This window comes from Aspergillus pseudodeflectus (genome assembly GCF_044049435.1).
Source record: "Aspergillus pseudodeflectus strain CBS 756.74 chromosome Unknown BJX68scaffold_9, whole genome shotgun sequence".
Classification (NCBI taxonomy): Eukaryota; Fungi; Ascomycota; class Eurotiomycetes; order Eurotiales; family Aspergillaceae; genus Aspergillus; species Aspergillus pseudodeflectus.
In genome coordinates this window covers 629,988-645,076 of record NW_027263785.1, presented here as the reverse complement: position 1 = coordinate 645,076, position 15,089 = coordinate 629,988, and the positions used below count along the sequence as shown (strand labels likewise).

Below are 15,089 nucleotides of genomic sequence, written 5' to 3'. Positions count from 1 at the left end.
CATGTCGACCCCAAAGCGCCGATTCCACGGCGGATGGTACGCAGACTCTTGCTGATCCCGCTACTTCCAGACCTTTGGCTAATGAAATCACCCCCTGTCTAGCTGGACCTGCAAAGTCAAACACCGCAAATGCGACCGTGCGCGTCCCTCGTGCCGATCTTGCGATGAGCGCGGTGTGCTGTGTGAGGGCTATGAGGTTCGGCTACGCTGGGATATCGGAGTCGCGTCCCGAGGCCGCTTTACTGGCGCCGAGGCACCGACAGCCTCTTCTGTTTCGGTGCCGCCGAGACTCAAGGGCCGGTTGAGGGATCGTGCTCGAGGGGGGCAGCGGCAGTTGCACACGGCAGCAGATTTCCATGGGGCACATCCTTTTTCCACAGACGCTGAGCTGGGTATACTGGGTATAGGCGTCCTGCCCCAGGGCTTTGCGCTATTACAGTTGGCAGCTAATAGCAGATCGTAGAATCGGTTTCCTCGAGCCCGTCTTCTTGTTGGGGGCCCGATAGGGGGATCGATAATGAGCTACTATTCCAAGAATGTAAGAAACGACCATGAAACCATGAGAAAAAGGTGGGTGTTGATGATGGTGGGCCTCAATAGTTCTGTCATCCGGCATCAATATCCTCCATTCAACGACGGTTCACGATGTCGAAAACCTCCTCCGGTTGCGGCTGCCCATTCTACGCCAACAGTCGGACGCACTCTATACGATATGCATTACCCTCCAGATCTCGCTAAAGGCGGAGTTGAGGACGCATTTCTTCGAGTACTTCGACGCCGCCCTAACCAAGTTCCGCTGCGAGCTCAGGCGGAATGAGACATATCTACAGGATGGGACATTGGCTGCGGGACTACTCCTGTGCACAATCGGGGTGCGTGGTATATGAATCTCCACTACCACTCCTCATGGTCCAGACTAAACCAAGCTATGTAGGTGATGCATGGGATACCCTGGACCATGCATCTGCGCGGAATGCACAGCATCCTCCAGCTCAGCGGCACTCAGAATACGCAGGGATCCGATACAACATTCCGCGCCCACTTGTTCGAGGTGATGGGGATTATGGATCTTCCGACCTTTGCGATAGGCCGTCAGTATCCTCACCTGGGGTTCTGGCGGCAGTACTGTCGTAATCGCACAAGTACCTCGGCGCAGGACGAGGTTGAAGTCGTAAGCGGGTTGCCAAAATCTCTGGTGGATATCTTCTCCTGCATAGGTGAGGATGCGACCGAAGAAGACTTTTGGAACTGGCCCGGTGCGATGGGGAGTCCTGTCCAGTGCCAGCTATGGCAGGCATATCGGTTGGCTGGAATGTTGGCCCTGCGGGATGAAAGCCTGCAGACGTCAAGGCAGGACCTGGGACTGGAAGAGGAGCACCCTGGGAAGGCGCCGCTACCTTCAACCGCTGTGCTTGTGGCACAGCTGGTCAGCTGCATTGATGCGGTACATCGCGCATCAGTTCAACCTGATGGACGAGATTCGTTGGCAATTAACGCACTTCCTTATCCCATATTCATGGCTGGCTTGCAAACTAAAGTTTTGAGTCAGCACCTATTCCTGAAGGAATCTGTTAGAGGGTTCCTTCTCCCAGCTACTGCTGACCCTTTATGGAACAAGCAATATCACATCTTGCTGGATTTGCTCGAAGAATATTGGACATGTATCCCTGGGACAGTGACAATCCACCAACTGGCTCGAGCTCGAGAAATAGAGTTGGGGTTATTTTAAGACAGAAATAAACAATTTTGTGTGTCAATTTCGTACGGTCTCTACTCACTATGGAACGGCCCTGTGCGGTGGTGTCGTAACATGAGCCACAGTTTGACTGCCTCATCGCCATCGACCAATTCAACCTCTTCGACAACTTCAAAACCGAGGCTTCGGTAAAATCCAATATTACTTTCACGCGTACACTCGAGTATTATGGGCTCGTCTTGAACGATGTCGAGAACAGCGTGCATTGCTTTCTTTCCCAGACCACGCCCTTGTAAGCTCGGATGAACCGCAACAACCTCCAGGTACCACAGATCGGGTACCTGATACTCCATCTTGATGCGGGCCATGGACTGCTGGTGGGTCGCCATCATCGTCTCTAGTCTCTAGTAGTACCCTCATGGTTAGTCTGTGCATCCAGTCGCCAGTGGAACATGCGGAACGGTACCTCTGGATTTGCCCCTTCCTCTGAAACCGGATCGAAAAAATCAAGCAGCCACAACTTCAGTTTGAGAAGAAGCCGCCGTAGGGTCCAGTGGTGACGGACAGCTGGAGGAAATAATAGCACAGCTGCTCTCGCATCGTCCCAGGACCTTGTGGGCTTATGAACGGTCGTCCCCAGTACCGGCATGGCTACATCGTTCGAGCCAGCGCCTTTGACCACACAGGGTCGTGGATATTCTTGTATGGCTGGCGCAGATTGTAGGACCATTCCCTGTAGCATCGTTCTCTGTGTGCGGCGATACTGCCATTTGAATGTGTCGGGCTGATCTATTGACCAGGCCGGAGCGAGTGGGCGTAGCCATTTAATCAACGGATCGCATGCGAAGGAAAGTGTGATGGTGTTTGCAACGGCAGAGATTGACCTTGTGTCTGTGTACCCTGGTCATTAATAACCTAATACTGAAGGACATCAATCGGGATACACTGGGGATACTCACCATCACGGACGCGACATAGTTGCAACTTCGACTCGGCAGTCATTGTGAGGGACATCAATGTCTCCAAGCTGCTAACCGTACGCTGTCGAGGTAATGCCATAAGAGGATCATGCGTGTTGATAAGATTGGGGTTGGCTGCGGCATAGAAGCGAACACTGATATGCCGACGTGCACGTTCACCGTCGGCAAGTCTTTATTAGGTACCGGCTTTTTCAACGAATCGAGCGCTCCAATTGACTTATCGGCAGGGCTCCTGACTCTGTCCCTTTTGGGCAGGTCGACCCTGCCGCTCGCTAGTGTGGTTCTTATCTGGAAGCGATGCATTTCCCCGCACTTTGACGGTTACTCGACCACGCTCAACTTGCAGATAAGGTTCTAGTGATAGTCCTGGTCCAAGCTTACTGGTTCGCTTGGTATCGACATCTTGTCGAGTAATCTGTCTATATCAATAGTTGCTCGCCGCAGATATACTTCGCCTATAAGTAGGGAACGTCCTGGCGAAGCGTGGACATATCATCAACACCAACCAGCCTCGAAGAACTCATACATCATCTGCCATGCCAGATACCCAGCCCAGCGAACTTCAGTTTCCCAATTCTCCGACCTCGCTTCCTCCAGGAACGTTTCTTCTCATCGATGGTTTGTGAGCTCCCCGAAGGATCTCTTGCTATGGACTTACCGAATAGTAGACCGTGATGGAGACGGCCATGACCCTCGGCGTGTTGTGCTCAATCCAGTGCCATCGACTGATCCAAATGAGCCGCTGGTGAGCCAGGTACCCCAGACCGATCCAACTGCCACTGATACATGGATAGAATTGGAGCACGCTACGAAAGACTTGCAACTTTACTCTAGTACTGGCAGTGACGGCGCTCGTATTTACCGCGTAAATACCATTCCCACCTGCCGAACGTGAAAGACGCACACTGACGATATCCATCCATGGCAGGCTTTCAATCCAGGGCATCTTCTGGCAGTTGATGGTGGTGGATCTCAATGTCACCTATACCCAGCTCAACCGAGCCGTCTCAGTCAACTTTGTTGGATTGGCCATGGGTTGCGTGCTCTTCATCCCGCTGGCGAAGAAGTTCGGGCGAAGACCCGTATACCTTGTTTCCACTGCGCTGATGCTCGTGACATCCTTCTGGGCGTCGAAGCTGACGAGGCTCTCGGAGCTGTATGCTACCAATCTTCTCCAGGGACTTGCCGGCGCGACGAATGAGTCTATTGTTCAAATAACGGTATGTCTGTTTGTTAGTGAATCAGCTGTGTCCCTAGCTGATGTGTTTAGATTGCCGATCTGTTTTTCGTACATCATCGCGGGGGGATGAACGCGTTGTATATGACCATGGTCATGATCGGGGTGAGTTCGGCCATCCAACCAGCTTGCGCGGCACTTATTTATATTCTCATTCATAGAGCTTCCTGAGCCCGATGGCGGCTGGGGCACAGGCCACGAGGCAAGGATGGCAGGCGTCGTATTGCACGCTCGGTATCTGCAATGCGATCCTATTCGGGCTATTCGTGTGCTTTTACGAAGAAACCAAGTACACCCCGATCATCACAGGCGTGAGCAGCCAGGAGGCCATCATCGCCGACACCCTCAACGTCACCGTCGACGCCATCAAGAGCGACTGTAAACCAGACATCGAGCGTCCGCAAAGCAGGCCAGATACCGATCGCCACCCAACATCATCCCAGCACGAGCTCGACCATACCATCCCACTCAAAACGTGGAAGCGGCGCCTCGCCTTGGTGACATACACCCCCGAGACCATCTGGCCCTACTTCTACCGCCCGTTCATCGTCCTCGCCAGTTTCCCCGCTGTTCTCTTCTGCGCCATGCAGTATGCATGCGGTGTCGCATGGCTGACTATCATGTCCAGCGTGATCGCGCTCGTCTTCCCAATGCCGCCGTATCTTTTCACCCCAGAAAAGATCGGGTACATGAGCGTTGGGCCGTTCATCGGCAATCTGATTGGGTCCTTCTACGGCGGCTTCATCGGCGATTGGTCGATTATGTACTTTGCGCGCCGGAACAAGGGATACTATGAGCCTGAGATGCGCTTGTACATCTTGCATCTTCCAGCCCTGGCTCTGGCGGGGGGCCTGATCATGTTTGGCGCGACGATTGCGCGGGTATGGCACCTTGACCTCTACATCACCTCGCAATGGATCACTTTTCTAATCTCCACCTAGGGCATGCACTGGATCTGGCCCAGCATTGGCGGCGCTCTGTTCGGGTTTGGACTCGGCAGTATCAGCGATGCTGCGCTCACGTTGGTCATCGACAGTTATCGCGATGTAAGCACACCTTATGCATGACCACTTACATCCATAAATACCCACTCACACAGCTCGTTAGATTACAGGCGACGCGTTCACGGGCGTCGCGTTTCTCCGCAACGCAATCAGCATCGGGATTCCATTCGCCATCACACCCTGGATGCAGCGCTCAGGGCCCCAGAATATGTTCATCGCGTGTGGGTTCATTAGCCTTGCGATTACGCTGACGATTGTGCCCATGATTGTATATGGGAAGAGGATTCGGGCGGCGACAGCAAGGCGATACAGGGCGATGATGGTGCAGCAGAGTGGGCGGATTTGAGGCTGGTGTGTGTGGCTTCTGTCGGGCGTGGTTTTGTTGTCGCGCAGGTTATCAGTTATTAGGTCCTGCGGTTCTACTCGGAGGCGAGCTCTTGTTGCCTTTGACCGCTGTATTCTGGAGTGTATGTCAGGAGCCGGCTAGGATGTAGTCTGTGGAATGCTTTATCTTGTAATCCTGTGGCGTGGGGATAACTGACCATGAGGACTCCGTTTGTTTTCTTTTGTTGGTTAGGTACTCGCTCGCAGGTCTATTGCAAGTCATATCCTGCTCGGCATAGAAGTCTTTGTGCTTCCTACTCCAGTTTGGCGACGGTACATTGTCTTTAGCATAGTGGGGAACTAACTATGCAGTCATTTGAAGGGCTATACAAATGCTGAGTAGGTCAGGAGATTCCACGTACCACTATATATGTGCCCGCAGCGATAATTAGCTGGGCTCACTTTCATCTTTTACGGCAAGGTTCGGCGGAAACTAGATTCGAGGGCTATAATATTAACGGATAGCGCTCAGACGAGCCGTGCTTTGGTCCTCCGACGTGTTCGCTGCTCGTCAGGGGTGCAGATTAGGACGAGTTTATACATGAGTCCTATGATATCGTCCGTGCTCCTTGCGCCATTCAACTTATCGCGCCGCGCTTCCAGGATGAGAAGTGCGTGTGGGCTGCGCGGATTATAGACAGGGATATTTGGTGGTAACGCGGCGGTATCTACTTATAGCTGTTATAATTCTCTACCCGCTAGTTTCTCATTATGAGGGAGGTAAACGTGTCAACATTCATCAAAAGTAAGGTCAAAAGTAACGTCGCTGTGAAACGCACGGCCGATAGCGATTATAAACAGCGTGAATGCGTGAAGATCCACGGACATTACTTCCGGCCAATTGTACGCTTCGCTCAACAAGCTCTCGCCGAGGGATCTCAATCCGTCGGCAGGGATTGCCTGCGTTGATGCTGAGTGCTGTCGCGGCCACTCGGCTACATTTTCCCTACCCAAGCCTCAGCTACAAACGACGTCAATTGGCTCAACGAGCACGCCAAGCAAGGTTCCCTCGTATTCAGCAAGCCCAGGGTCTGCCTTGCGGGGTGGCTGTTGGTTCTCGACCTACACTTCAAAAACATTATATATTGGTGGTATCCGCAACGCATGATTCAAGCTCTCCGCGGAATCTTTTTTTTTTTTTTTTCTTGGAGGGGAACAGTCGCTGTCATAGGCAGACGAGATGGGAGCATGGGATTCTTCACTCTTCAAAAGCTTCACATACACCGGTCTTCGTCCCGCTCAGCAAGTTGAAGAAAGCGACAGGGAGAATGAAGCCAGTGATGACAAGCAGCCCCACTGGATCCGAGGCGTGCACATCTGCGCCGCACTGTCCAGCTCCGTCCTCCTAGTAAATCTCATCCTTTTGATCATTGCAATCGTCCTGTCGCGAAGGATTGACGACAATGCGGGCCTCTCCAGTGGCGATGTAATATACGACGGGAGCTGCACGGTTTCGAAACGATGGGATACCGCGCTGCACTTACTCATCAACGTGCTAAGCACGACAATTATCGCGGCCAGCAACTACACAATGCAGACGCTTGTCGCGCCGAGTCGGGAGGAGGTCGATCGGGCACATGGTAAAGGGCAATGGCTCGATATCGGGACGCCGAGCACGAGGAATTTGTTCGTTGTTGGGGCTTACAGGGTCTGGCTGTGGGTTGTTTTGTTGGTTACTGCTACACCGTTTCATTTGCTGTAGGTGCCATACTACTCTTCGGTAGTACCACTCGTGAAGGGATGAGGGGACTGACCGGTGTTTGGTGTGCTAGGTACAACTCGGTCGTTTTCGGTGCAATCGGGACGAACGAATACAGTGTTGTCCTGGCCCCTAGCGATCTGGGTCTTGCCGACGCACGGAACTACACAACGCCGGGCCTTGAGTCATGCTTCAATGCGACGGGGATGCCTTGGGAGACGTTTACAGAGCACCTCTCGGACGGCGCATACAGAAGGGTAGATGCGGATGAGTGTTTCGACCTCACAATGGCAACACGGTCGCACGGCATGCGCACAGTCGTAGGGCTTTCCGATGAGCTGTCTGTGCAGAATGGCGGCGATTTTGCGTTTCTGAACGGGTGGACGGGGACAGTCGTTGGGCGTCTGCCGGTGCAGACACGAGGAGCATTCTTCTCAAATCGGACATGGGCCTTTACGCTGCCTACCGTGGATGGGGCTGACAGCCCTGTTTACAGTAGGTTCAACTTTACGTTGTCAGACTGCCTAAGTGCGAACGTTGTCGGTGGCGAAACGGCGTGCGCTGATGGTGATCAACTGGCGACGTGGCTTGCAAGGACGTACCCGCAGACGCTGGACAATGTCACGGCGTACATTGGCGATGAGCTCGCGACACCTATAGCTGCTCAGCTGGACACGCTGACCTGCGAATATGAAGGGGGCGAGTACTACGTGACGAATGGCTGCTTGATCCTTGAGACGGAGGACCGGTGTAAACTCGTCTACAACCTCCCTCTCTGTATCGTGGTCATCGCAGCGGCAGCGGTCAAAATAGCCGCCATGTTCCTAGCCGCACGACTGAATCAAAACCGCACGCCACCATTACTTACTGTCGGCGATGCAGTAGCCTCGTTCATGAGTGAGCCAGATCCTACAACCCTAGGCCGATGCTGGGTTACACGACACGATGTCCGCCATGGAACATGGAGCTCCCCCTCTAGAAGCGGCGGACAACGACTACGACCTCGCGGGCTCTGGATCCACGCAGCCAGTTTCCGGCGATGGATGATAACATTGCTCTCGTGAGTCTGAACGTACACCAAGCACAGACGTGACAGAACTGACCCACCATCTAGCTGCGGCGCCACAATCGGCGTGGGCATCTACCTCCTCCTCGTGGCTACAGAATACCGCGGTTCACTCAGCACCTGGTGGACAGACTATGGCTTTGGCGAGTACTCGAAGGACACCTACCCATCAGTCGACCTCGAGCGGCTGGCCTCAGCGCCCGCACTCGCCACGGTTCTCGTTGCAAACACTCCGCAGTTCGCTGTCACGGTCAGCTACTACTTTTACAACAATGTCCTCACGACCATGCTAGCCTCGGCAGAATACGACTCCTATGGCGTACGGCGCGCCGGACTGCGCGTTTCATGGCCGAAGAAGAATACCTCCCAGCGCTCGACATACTGGCTGAGCATCCCGTATAAATACTGCGTCCCGCTGTTAGTCACGTACATGGCGCTACACTGGACGGTCTCGCAGAGCCTATTCTACGTCCTCATCGTCCCCTACGGCCCGGACCTCCAAATCGATTCCAGCGGTGCCGCAAGCAGCCTTGCATACTCCCCGGTTGCGATCCTTGTCTCGATTATACTTGGCGGGGTTATGGTCACTGGATTATTGGTTCTGGCACTCTTCCGGAGGTACAAGTCCGTGTTGCCGTTGGCAGGGAGCTGTAGTATTGCGATCAGCGCCGCATGCCATGTGGGCGCCGAGGAGGATCCTGCTACGGCTGCGCTGGGGGAGGTAATGTGGGGAGTGACAACCGCGTTCCCGGCTGGGGTCGAGGCGCCGGCTGGCGTTGGGCATTGTAGCTTCTCTTCTGGGGAGGTTGAACGGGCTGGTACCGATACAGTCTATATGTAAATCTCATATGGCTACTGCGTACAATGCTAGTTTCAAGTGTCTCCTAATAACTAGTAGTAACATGCGAGCATCTTGGCCGGGTCATGGTGTCATGATGGCGCCCAGCCCAGTATTGTTGAGCCTTCCTGACCGCATCAAGCGAGTGGCCCTCAGAGGAGGAAGGAGCGATTGGCATTGGAAAACTTAGAAGCTACGGAAGACGCAACCCGTGACCGTGGACGGTGGTCGCTCCTTCCTTTTAAGGTGGAATATGTTCCTACGGGAAGGAGCGACATCTAAGGAAGGAGTAACCTCCCCCCCGCGTCCGGTTACTAGGGGGTTGGCTAGGTAGGCATAGGTACCCAAAGGGAAAGAGCAACCTAGTGTATGATTACCGCCTGGACTTGGAATGAGCAGCTCATTTCCGGGCCGTCATCTTCTCCATCCTCCACGCTGTTTATGCTCCTTCCGTCTCAGTACACAAATTTTATTAATCAAGAGATAATTCAGTAATGCGCCCTTCGATGGCATGGTGGCGGATCGGGCGAGGTATATTCTGATAACAAGGGTGCCTAATACCATACTCGCAAGCACAATGCAAACCGTCGTACTTTATTGGTAGCGACTACACCACCGAGGCCAGGTAGACGTAGCAGTAGGGACCACCTCCTTCCTACGCTACTCAAACCTCCAAGCAGGCTTCCTCTCCGCAAACAACCGGTCCAACTCCTCCGCGCTCCGCCCCTTCGTCTCTGGAACCTCCAGCCACGTCCAGATGAAGCCGACAACGGATAGGCCCACCCAGACAAAGGCTGCCTTGGCACCGAGATTCGCTGCAAAACGAAAGACAGTCAGTAAAGGCACCCAACACCCCCAATCTGAAGATCGAAACTAACCTTCATCCGTATTAATCAAATACGGCGTAACAAAACTCAGCGACCAGCTAATGACCGCATTGGAAACGGTCGCGAGACTCTGCGTGTGCGCGCGCATCTCCACCGAGCTGATTTCGGCTGAGACACTCCAGCACACTGCGCCGAGTGTGGGCGCGTGGATGGCCAGCGCAAAGTTCATGGCGTACGCGACGAAGTAGAGGGCGGATTGGGTGGAAAAGCAGCCGGCGACGCCGACGCCGATGAGTAGCGCGCCGTTGAGGATTAGGCCGATCAATAGGAGGGTTCGTCTTCCTGTATGCAGAGAGTGATTAGTACGTGGCACGGATACAAGGTTCGGGGTAGTAATCGAATAGAACGGAATGAGCAACAACTTACCAACAAACGACATGAGGACCCAAGAGAGCATATTCCCAACAAGGGCGACACCAAAGCCCGCAAGAGCCAGCTTGAACGTAAGCCCCGTATCAAGCCCCAGAATACCCAGGAAGTACAGCGCCTGCGCATAAAACGCCACACCAGCCGCCTGCTGGATGAAAAACATGCCACAGGAAATCCTCGTCCGCCGGAAATTCTGGCCCTTAAAACAGTCCGAGTACCGAACGCTCCTCTGCAGGGAGCTCAACTGCCGCTCTTGCTCAACGGTGCTCTGGATAACCTCCATAAACCCCGAGATGGAATCTGGCTTGTCGCCTAATATCCGGCGGAGACTCGCCCGTGCGGCATCTTCGTTACCGCGGCGCACTTGGTACCAGGGGCTCTCGGGCATGATCAGGACGACGAGGAGGATTGCGCAGGGGAAGGCCCATTGCGATGCGAAGGGGATTTTGTAGGATGAGGGAGTCATGATTGTGAAGCGGGTGTTGCCGAGGCCAATGGCGGCCATTTGGCCGGCGTTTAGGAAGAAGTTGACCGAGCCCGTGAGGACAGGGCGGAGAGGAAGAGGGGCGATTTCCGACGTGTAGACGGGGGCGAGGGCGAGGAAGAAGCCGAGAGCAAGTCCGTTTATCTGGATAATAGGCTGTGATTAGTATATAATTGAGGCGTTTCTAGCGATGCGAGGGGGCGTACGGTCTTTCCCGCTAGGAGCATTCCCTGCGAAGGGGCACCATATTGCAGACCGATCCCCACGATAGAGATGAGGGACCCGGCGACGAAGCCTGGTCGGCGGCCGGTCTTATCGCTCACCCAGCCACAGATTATACCCCCTTTTGCCACATCAAGTTGTTAGGTACTGCCTTGATATGAAAGTGAGGCAGTCTTACCTATGAGCATTCCTAGAAAGGTCATAGCTGTCCACAGTGAGTTCCAGGTTGCCGATAGAAGCAGTTGGCCTTGGTACTCGTAGCCGAATACTAGTTTGAAAGCCGGGAGGGCCATTGTGATCGTGCTGATACCTGATCAAGGAGTCAGTGAGTGGATTCAAGCCATCCCTGCGAAGGTGTCTATTCCCACCGATATCGTAACCCCATAGCACTGAGCCGATGCAGGCACAGAGACTGAAAAGAATGACCCTCGGGTTTTCTTTCGCGGACTGCAGAGCAGAGACCTGAGCGACAGGGGTTGATGCCAGATGAGATTTGTGCTCAACGTGGTTCGCTTCCCCGGAGCCTTTGATATCTTCAGGTTCGGTGCTCATGTTAAAAAGGTGGTCGAATGTTTCAAGTGGATATGATTGTTGAGCAGATGCAGCCAAATTGTTCTGACTGAGTATGATTCCTGAGATGCGAGGGCGGTACTTATCTAGAGCTAGGATGGGATACCCCGGATCTGTCAAGCCCTGTAGTTCCGCTTAGCAAATGCCCACCGACAGACGTGGGGACCGGGGTAGGTATGGAGACTGCTCATGCTCCAGTAGAGCATAACCTCGGGCAAGGTGGAGGGCGATGTGGACGGAAACCATCTAATCTCAACGAACCAATGGCGACGCAACTCTGCCGCTGCCCGTCCACTTCGTCCGCCATCGGGAAATCCGGAGTGCGCCCCCAAGCAAGCCACTTTTGATTCCTGCGGCGGTTCGACTTACTGTAAAAGCACGCGAGGGGCTCCAACTTCCTCTGTGATTGAATCCTTAATCTCAAGATTTTTTTTTTCTGGTCCTTCCGTATCCCCATCATGTCCTCTGTCTGCGAACTTCAACCCTCAACGACAGTCACTGCAATACATGCGTGCGAGATTCATGACACAATGACGACGCAAGACCGTGATCTCCGCGAGCTGTTGTCGGCGCTCACACTTGAGGAGAAAGTCCGCCTACTCTCAGGCGAAAGCTTCACAGCTGCAGCCGGCATAAAACGACTCAACATTCCACCGATTAAGGCAAGTGCGAACATCCACAGGCACAAGTTCTCAAACTAACGCAGTCAACCAACAGGTCGCTGACAGCACAAGCGGCGTCCGCCCCTCGCAGCACGACAGCGACATGACAACAGCCTGCTTCCCCAACACAACATGCCTCGCCTCAACCTGGGACGTCGACGCGCTCGAAGACCTCGGCGAGAAACTCGCAAAACAGGCGAAAATGAAGTCCGCGCAGGTCGTTCTCGGACCAAACATTAACATGCATCGCGATCCGCGCGGGGGCCGCAATTTCGAGGCCTTTAGTGAAGATCCTCTACTGGCGGGACACCTTGCGGGCGCTGTTGTTAGGGGTGTGCAGAGGCATGGGGTGGGGTCTTGCCCGAAGCATTTCGTTTGCAATGATTCGGAGTTCATGCGGCATTATTATAATGTGGATCAGGGTGTTGATGGGCGGCCGCTCAGGGAGATTTATCTTGCGGCGTGGAGTCATCTTCTCCGCGTTTCTGATCCGGTGGCGATTATGATGGCGTATGTACTCTTCGTTTCCTGGACAAGGGAGCTTTGCAGCTAACGCGCGATTGACAGGTATAACAAGGTAGATGGAACGTATTGCAGCGGGCACTACGATCTCATCGAACGCGTGCTGCGGAAATCGTGGGGTTTCAAGGGCCTCGTCATGTCAGACTGGTTCGGCACGCGCTCGACCGTTGAAGCAATGAAAGCGGGTCTAGACCTCGAGATGCCCTTCCCAGTCCATCGCGGTCCAAAGCTCATTGAAGCCATTAAGTCCGGTGACCTTACCGAGGCGGAGATTGACGAACGAGTATTGAAGCACCTGGAATTGAGAAAGCGAACGCGCGAATCCCATGCCGATGCGGATGCAGAGGAATACTCGGAAATCGACGAGGCGACGAACCAAACGGCTAGGAAGCTCGCAGAGGGCGGTATCATCCTTCTTAAGAACGAGAATGGTACTCTACCCTTGGATCCCAGCGCATCGACCCGCCTAGCTGTCATCGGGGAGTTTGCGCGTGATGCCGTGGTCACCGGTGGAGGCAGCGCGTCCTGCAATCCACAGTACAGGATACCCCCCGTGGATGCTCTGAAAGATGTCCTCGCCGACGCATCTCGCGTGAGATTCTCACCAGGCGTCAAAACGAGACGCATCATCCCCCTGGCACCCACTTCACTGCTGCAAACGGCCGATGGCCACCCCGGAGTGGAAATCAAGTACATCAACGACTCCTCACCCGACGTCCCAATCCTCGTCGAGCGTCGCGAGAAATCGTCTGTCTGGATGATGGGCGAGTTTCCGGAGGGCTTGAAAGTCCCCGGGTCACGCATCGAGCTTACCACAAACCTTACATGCCCCAGCACTGGGAAGCATACACTGGCTGTGCGCCGCAGCGGAGCGTTCCGTATGTACGTCAACGGCGAGGAAGTCCTGACTGGGTCCCAGCCAGATGTTACGACCGAGCAATTCATCTTTAACCATATCCTACTCGAGTCGCGGGTGGAGATGGGTATGGAGGCGGGTGCCGTGTATGAAATCAAACTCATAGTTGAATCCCGCGACAAGATGACGATCGGAGAACCAACGCCATACGCGGCGAGTCTGTGCTTTGAGGAATTCTACGACGAAAAGCAAGCGATTCTCGATGCAACGGAGGTCGCACGCACAGCGGATACGAGTATCGTCTTTGCCGGGCGGGACGGCCAGTACGAGTCCGAGGGATACGATCTTGAAGAGATTGCCCTGCCCGCCAACCAAGTCGCATTGGTTCGAGCCGTCGCAGCTGTCTCGAAACAGACAATCTTGGTACTACACTGCGGAAACCCCATCGATGTCAGTGCGGTCGTAAATGACGTGGATGCGATTATCTGCGCGCATTTTCCGGGGCAAGAGGGCTCGCGGGCGCTCGCAGATATCCTTACTGGAAAGGTCAACCCCAGTGGACGGACTGCGACGACGTGGTGGAAGACACTCAAGGACGCACCTAGCTATGGTGACTTTCCAGCGCGGAAGAATGACAAGGGAGAACTTACCCTTGAATACCAGGAGGGGCTCCAGGTTGGATATCGGCATCCAGAGAAGGATCGCGTGCAGTGGCCGTTTGGATACGGCCTCTCGTACACGACATTCGACTACTCAGACCTCAATACTACTGTCTCTGGGGCAGGATCAACGGCGACGGTGGAGTGCTCAGTAACGCTGACCAACTCTGGCTCAAGGGCTGGCCATGAGGTTGTCCAGGTTTTCATTACCCCAGCCGAGGGAACGGCCGTTTGGCGACCTGAGCAGGAGCTGAAGATGTTCACAAAGGTCTTTCTGTCGCCAGGCGAATCCAAGACGGTCTCGCTTAAGGATGTACTGCGAGTGGCATGTAGTTACTGGGACGAGACGGAGAAGCAGTGGAGGATGGAAGAGGGCGTTTACGGGGTCTTGGTCGGTGGCCTTCGTTCGACCTTCTCGGTTTCCGAGGGCGAGCTCTGGGATGGTTTATAGAGATGAGGAGGACAGGTTCTTGTTATTAAGTGTATGTGTAGAAATTATAGACATAGTTCATTATTCAATAAGTTTGCTTCTACTTGTGAGGAAAGTTAGGTGGAGCAGAAAACATCTTGAGCTCGCAATTTTATATATTCCCTAGGCCCTTCTTGCCACTAGGTCTCTCAATGTGCGGCTCCTGCTACAATGCACCATGTTCTTCCATTCAGTACAAAAAAAATCATTACACATACTCCCTTTTTGTTCATCTACCTAAGCATGATCTACCGGGTGTCGAGTTGTTCCCGATCTTTTACATCGCCAGAAGAGGGAACAGTAGCCCTACCCACTCAAAAGCCGATGCGCCAAATCATTCCTAGAGGAGCTGGTCTGCTGCTGGCTTGCGAACTCCGCTGTTGGGATATCGCCAGGATTGAGCATTATACTGGATCAGGTTAAGTGAACGATACTACGAACGGCGGTCACAATCGTTGCTGGGATGGGCTGATGCGTGGGTTGGA

At 54.0% G+C, this 15,089-nt stretch overlaps 6 protein-coding genes across 6 annotated transcripts; 4 read left to right on the top strand and 2 right to left on the bottom strand.

Moving 5' to 3' along the window:
* Nucleotide 1: 1 nt before the first annotated feature.
* On the top strand, nt 2–1,729 carry BJX68DRAFT_264122 (Zn(II)2Cys6 transcription factor; the record flags this gene model as incomplete). The annotated part of the gene is made up of 5 exons (XM_071044890.1): nt 2–36; nt 103–401; nt 464–538; nt 601–872; nt 935–1,729. 5 exons carry the CDS (start codon nt 2–4, stop codon nt 1,727–1,729), a joined length of 1,476 nt encoding a protein of 491 aa, XP_070902181.1.
* Nucleotides 1,730–1,770: 41 nt separating this feature from the next.
* Nucleotides 1,771–2,698, bottom strand: BJX68DRAFT_264121 (GNAT family N-acetyltransferase; the record flags this gene model as incomplete). Its single annotated transcript, XM_071044889.1, has 3 exons — nt 1,771–2,100; nt 2,163–2,587; nt 2,656–2,698. The coding sequence occupies 3 exons, from the start codon at nt 2,696–2,698 to the stop codon at nt 1,771–1,773; spliced, it is 798 nt and encodes a 265-aa protein (XP_070902180.1).
* A 514-nt stretch (nt 2,699–3,212) lies between these two features.
* BJX68DRAFT_253647 (putative MFS transporter) lies at nt 3,213–5,263 on the top strand (the record flags this gene model as incomplete). Its single annotated transcript, XM_071042750.1, has 8 exons — nt 3,213–3,294; nt 3,345–3,421; nt 3,471–3,541; nt 3,605–3,896; nt 3,947–4,018; nt 4,075–4,794; nt 4,855–4,959; nt 5,021–5,263. The coding sequence occupies 8 exons, from the start codon at nt 3,213–3,215 to the stop codon at nt 5,261–5,263; spliced, it is 1,662 nt and encodes a 553-aa protein (XP_070902179.1).
* A 1,218-nt stretch (nt 5,264–6,481) lies between these two features.
* Nucleotides 6,482–8,907, top strand: BJX68DRAFT_264119 (uncharacterized protein; the record flags this gene model as incomplete). The annotated part of the gene is made up of 3 exons (XM_071044888.1): nt 6,482–6,999; nt 7,074–8,060; nt 8,115–8,907. 3 exons carry the CDS (start codon nt 6,482–6,484, stop codon nt 8,905–8,907), a joined length of 2,298 nt encoding a protein of 765 aa, XP_070902178.1.
* Nucleotides 8,908–9,564: 657 nt separating this feature from the next.
* On the bottom strand, nt 9,565–11,418 carry BJX68DRAFT_264118 (general substrate transporter; the record flags this gene model as incomplete). The annotated part of the gene is made up of 6 exons (XM_071044887.1): nt 9,565–9,719; nt 9,783–10,073; nt 10,158–10,788; nt 10,851–10,987; nt 11,045–11,176; nt 11,235–11,418. 6 exons carry the CDS (start codon nt 11,416–11,418, stop codon nt 9,565–9,567), a joined length of 1,530 nt encoding a protein of 509 aa, XP_070902177.1.
* Nucleotides 11,419–11,894: 476 nt separating this feature from the next.
* BJX68DRAFT_264117 (beta-glucosidase H) lies at nt 11,895–14,586 on the top strand (the record flags this gene model as incomplete). The annotated part of the gene is made up of 3 exons (XM_071044886.1): nt 11,895–12,124; nt 12,171–12,608; nt 12,666–14,586. The coding sequence occupies 3 exons, from the start codon at nt 11,895–11,897 to the stop codon at nt 14,584–14,586; spliced, it is 2,589 nt and encodes an 862-aa protein (XP_070902176.1).
* Nucleotides 14,587–15,089: the final 503 nt, after the last annotated feature.